The 5197-nt window shown below is 40.5% G+C and overlaps 1 protein-coding gene across 1 annotated transcript; it reads right to left on the bottom strand.

Annotated features, from left to right (window-relative positions):
* Nucleotides 1–469: 469 nt before the first annotated feature.
* On the bottom strand, nt 470–1393 carry LOC149436171 (olfactory receptor 5V1-like). Its single transcript, XM_089661941.1, has one exon. It carries the CDS (start codon nt 1391–1393, stop codon nt 470–472), a length of 924 nt encoding a protein of 307 aa, XP_089518067.1.
* Nucleotides 1394–5197: the final 3804 nt, after the last annotated feature.

The following is a 5197-nucleotide window of genomic DNA, read 5'->3' as shown; positions in this document are numbered from 1 at the left end:
ACAGAAGAAGTTTTGGCTTACCCAATTACAGAAGAGATGAGAAGAAGCCAGCCAAGTGTAGAAAGTAGAGTGGAGGCAAACAATAATCCAAGAAAAAGTCACCAGACAGATACAAGTTCCCCTGTTCATAATTAAAAGGTACCGTAGGGGAAAACAAACTGCACAGTAGCGATCAAAGGCCATGATAGCCAACAAAAAGCCATCCATGCTACCTGCTACCATCAAGAGAAAGAGCTGGAAAAGCAGTCATGGGTGGAGATGTGGGTGTCTCCAGACAGGAGGCCATACAAACCCCTGGGAATGATAATGGAGCTCAAAAGATCAGTGGTGTCAGTGGAAACTTATCTGAGAGGTAGAAATTGCTCAAGGAACTCCTAGGAACCTCTGGAGGAACCCTAGTTGAGAAACCCTGCCTTACACTATTACAGTGGTTTTAAAGGTGTGGATTCACTTTAAATGGTATCATTTCTCATATCTGTTTTAGAAGTTTTCTTACAGAAGTTTTGATGTCCTTGTTTCTAAGGCTGTAAATAAATGGGTTGAGCATTGGTATAATGACACTGTACACGACACTGATGTCCCGATCATAGGTTGGTGAGTAGATGGAGCTTGGACGAAAATACATAAATATGATTGTGTTATAGAGGATGACCATGGTGAGGTGAGATGAGCAAGTAGAGAAGGTCTTCCTTCTTCCTTGGGATGACTTTAGAGCCAACACTGCTCTGATAATCAGTACGTAGGATACAAGGATGAAGAGTAAGGGACTAAAGACCACGATGGAAGCCTCAATGAAGCCAGCCTGGTTTAGAGTTTCCAAGCCACCTGAACAGGATAGCTGCATTATTACAGGAAGGTCACAAAAGTAGTGGTTGATAACCCATCTACAGAATGGCCGATAAGTAGTCAGCACAATGCAGAAAGCAGAGTGGAGACATACGAAGGTCCAACAGAAAGCAACTAGACCAGTACAAGTCCTACTGTTCATAATTATCAGGTAACGTAGGGGAAACCAAACTGCACAGAATCGGTCAAAGGCCATGATGGTCAACAAATAACTGTCCATGTTGGCCACTGCCAGAAACAGGAATAGCTGGACAATACAGCCATGAATAGAGATAGAGATGTCTTCAGACAGGAGGCCATACAACGTCCTGGGGATGATAATGGATGTAAAACATACATCCACAAAGGCAAGGTTTCCCATAAAGACATACATTGTGGTGTGAAGTTGTGGCTGTGAAACAATAAGCATGAGGATGAATGTGTTTCCTGCAATGCAGAGGACATATGAAGCCAAGAAGAAGGAGGAAAGAGGAAAGAGAAGGTGAGGTGTATCAGAAAATCCCAACAGGACAAAGCCAGCAAGAGTCTTATTCCCAGGCGGCTCCATGTTTATATCAACTGGTTACGAATATGAAGAAAAGCTTGTGATCACATCATGATGCCAAGCATCTGAATGAATATGCTCCCTGTTAAAAAAACATTAAGACATTATGTATAGAATAACAAGACAATTTAGAATAAAGCCAGAAGCAAAATAAGAGGAGTTTATGGTGCAAAAAAAGTAGCCTAAAAAGTAGTAACAGCTAAACACAGTTCATAAGTCCACATAAAGAAAACTTGCTTGGCCCCAGAGCAGCTCCTCTGCAGATTCAAAGTGATCTGTAATAGAGTCAAATGGACACCAGATGGTACTTCTAAGTGTTGCAAGTTAGTGTTTATTATTACAAAATAGTGAAAATACACCCACACTTAGTACAGTGAAAGAAGAAATGTCTTAAAAACCAAAATAAGTCATCTCAGGCTTAAAAGGCGTAGCCATGCCCCCTTACATGCCCCACATGTGCAATGGCATCTGACGTCATCCTGGAATTTTTCCAAAGCTGTCACGCTGGCTTTGGTGTCATAGCTCTACATGCTGCAAGCGGCTTTTCTCTACACCTTCCTGGATTGCTGCAGTTTGTCCTGAGTCCCTTGGATGACTCCTTTGGTTTTAAGATATGCCTTCTTTCATATTACTAAATGTGAGTATATTTTTCACTGTTTTCAATAATAAACACAACTTACTAAACTTAGAAGCGCCCTCAGATGGCCATTTTTCTCAAAGCCAGAAGAAGGCTACAATGTACCGAAAGAACTGGGTGCACAGCCATCCAGAGCAGTATGCCCGAGCTGTCAAGGAGGAGGACTGTTAGTAAACAAAACAAAACAGTGTTCCTCCCCATCGGTGATCATCGGAAATCACCGGGTGCCGGCGAGTAATTACAAAACAAAGAGGGTTGTGAAAAGAGATTCACAGAGAAAGCGGCTACATTATGAACAGAATGTGATACTCAGAAAAATTTCCAAAAATTATGCTTTATTACACATACAAATTTGACATATGGGCAGTCGCCCTGGTTTACCATCACCTCAGTATGAGACAATACACAGACCTAAAACCATATAAAATGACGCCAAGACCGGTCTGAATGCATGTGCCACAAAGGCAATGACTACTAGAGTCTAAAGTCTTTGTAGCACTGGCGCATAGGTGAACACTTCCCAAAGGAGGTGTATGCAAAAAAATTATACCATAGGTATACCATATAACATGTTATAAATATGTAGACTATGCTACTACCCTAATGGTTATATCCCAAACAAGGAGTTTCAAAAAATTATACTATGGATATAAGTAGAGATGAGCGAATTATTCAAAAATTCGATTCGGCTGATTCGCCGAATTTGCGGGAGAAATTCGATTCGATGCGAATTTATTCGCTGCGAATTTAACTAATTAAAAGGGTTTCTAGGCTTCAGAGAGCCTTTATATTAGTGCAGAACACTGTACCTTTAATTTAAATGCCCTTGGAGTCTGCTGGGGAAGAGAAATAATACTGTCAGTCGGTATGACATGCAGATGAGTGCCGTCGATCTTAGAATCACCGCACACTTCACTCAGTTGGGCAGTCACGGGGCACGACGAAGAAGGAGAAGAAGAAGAAGAATGAAAAGAAGAAGAAGAAGAATGAAAAGAAGAAGAAGAAGAATGAAAAGAAGAAGAAGAATGAAAAGAAGAATGAAAAGAAGAAGAAGAAGAATGAAAAGAAGAAGAAGAAGAATGAAAAGAAGAATGAGAAGAATGAAAAGAAGAAGAAGAAGAATGAAAAGAAGAATGAAAAGAAGAAGAAGAATGAAAAGAAGAATGAAAAGAAGAATGAGAAGAATGAAAAGAAGAATGAAAAGAAGAAGAAGAATGAAAAGAAGAATGAGAAGAAGAATGAAAAGAAGAATGAGAAGAAGAATGAGAAGAATGAAAAGAAGAATGAGAAGAATGAAAAGAAGAATGAAAAGAAGAAGAAGAATGAAAAGAAGAAGAAGAATGAAAAGAAGAATGAAAAGAAGAAGAAGAAGAATGAAAAGAAGAAGAAGAAGAAGAAGAATGAAAAGAAGAATGAAAAGAAGAAGAAGAATGAAAAGAAGAATGAAAAGAAGAAGAAGAATGAAAAGAAGAATGAAAAGAAGAATGAACTATATTACTATATCAGTCTCTAATGGATGCTGGAGAGTTAAACCCCCTAACACCTGCTGTGCCCATTATGAGGGGTTCCCACCATCCCTGTGCTGAGGTTCCAGGTCTGCACACCTGCTGCGCCCATTATGAGAAGTTCCCACCATCCCTGTGCTGAGTTCCTGGGTCTGTACACCTGCTCTGCCCATTAGGAGGAGTTCCCACCATCCCTGTGCTAAATTCCTGGGTCTGTACACCTGCTGTTCCCATTATGAGGGGTTTCTACAATCCCTGTGCTGAGGTCCCAGGTCTGCACACCTGCTGCGCCCATTACTAGGGGTTCCCACCATCCCTGTGCTGAGGTTCTGGGTATGCACACCTGCTGTGCCCATTATGAGGGGTTCCTACCATCCATGTGCTGAGATTCCGGGTCTGCCCACCTGCTTTACCCATTATTAGGGGTTCCCACCATCCCTGTGCTGAGGTTCCAGGTCTGCACACCTGCTGCGCCCATTATGAGAAGTTCCCACCATCCCTGTGCTGAGTTCCTGGGTCTGTACACCTGCTCTGCCCATTAGGAGGAGTTCCCACCATCCCTGTGCTAAATTCCTGGGTCGGTACACCTGCTGTTCCATTTATGAGGGGTTTCTACCATCCCTGTGCTGAGGTCCCAGGTCTGCACACCTGCTGTGCCCATTACTAGGGGTTCCCACCATCCCTGTGCTGAGGTTCTGGGTATGCACACCTGCTGTGCCCATTATGAGGGGTTCCTACCATCCATGTGCTGAGATTCCGGGTCTGCCCACCTGCTTTACCCATTATTAGGGGTTCCCACTGTCCCTGTGTTGAATTCCTGGGTCTGTATGTACACCTGCTGTGTCCATTGTGAGGGATTCCCACCATTCCTGCACTGAGTACCTGAGTCTGTACACCTGCCAAAAGAAAGTTTCAGGATTTTGAAGGAGCAAAATACAGTAAAACTGGAACAAAAATGAGCTGCGTGGTGGAGTTGCCAGAAGAAGAAGAAGAAGAAGAAGAAAAGAAGAAGAAGAAGAATGAAAGAAGAATGAAAAGAAGAAGAAGAAAAGAATGAAAAGAAGAATGAAAAGAAGAAGAAGAAGAATGAAAAGAAGAATGAGAAGAATGAAAAGAAGAAGAAGAATGAAAAGAAGAATGAAAAGAAGAAGAAGAATGAAAAGAAGAAGAAGAAGAATGAAAAGAAGGAATGAGAAGAATGAAAAGAAGAATGAAAAGAAGAAGAATGAAAAGAAGAATGAGAAGAAGAATGAAAAGAAGAATGAGAAGAAGAATGAGAAGAATGAAAAGAAGAATGAGAAGAATGAAAAGAAGAATGAAAAGAAGAAGAAGAAGAATGAAAAGAAGAATGAAAAGAAGAAGAAGAAGAATGAAAAGAAGAAGAAGAAGAATGAAAAGAAGAATGAAAAAGAATGAAAAGAAGAAGAAGAAGAATGAAAAGAAGAATGAAAAGAAGAAGAAGAAGAATGAAAAGAAGAAGAATGAAAAGAAGAAGAAGAAGAATGAAAAGAAGAATGAAAAGAAGAAGAAGAATGAAAAGAAGAAGAATGAAAAGAAGAATGAAAAGAAGAATGAGAAGAATGAAAAGAAGAATGAAAAGAAGAAGAAGAATGAAAAGAAGAATGAGAAGAAGAATGAAAAGAAGAATGAGAAGAAGAATGAGAA

Source organism: Staurois parvus, unplaced genomic scaffold, assembly GCF_062004578.1.
Source record: "Staurois parvus isolate SC_StPar_1 unplaced genomic scaffold, SC_StPar_1.0 ptg001411l, whole genome shotgun sequence".
Taxonomy (NCBI): Eukaryota; Metazoa; Chordata; class Amphibia; order Anura; family Ranidae; genus Staurois; species Staurois parvus.
Note: the sequence above shows the minus strand (reverse complement) of the source record. Positions and strands in the feature narration are given on the sequence as shown.

Coding starts and splice junctions, on each gene's coding strand:
- LOC149436171 (XM_089661941.1), bottom strand. CDS start 1,393: ATGGAGCCGCCTGGGAATAAGACTCTTGCTGGCTTTGTCCTGTTGGGA.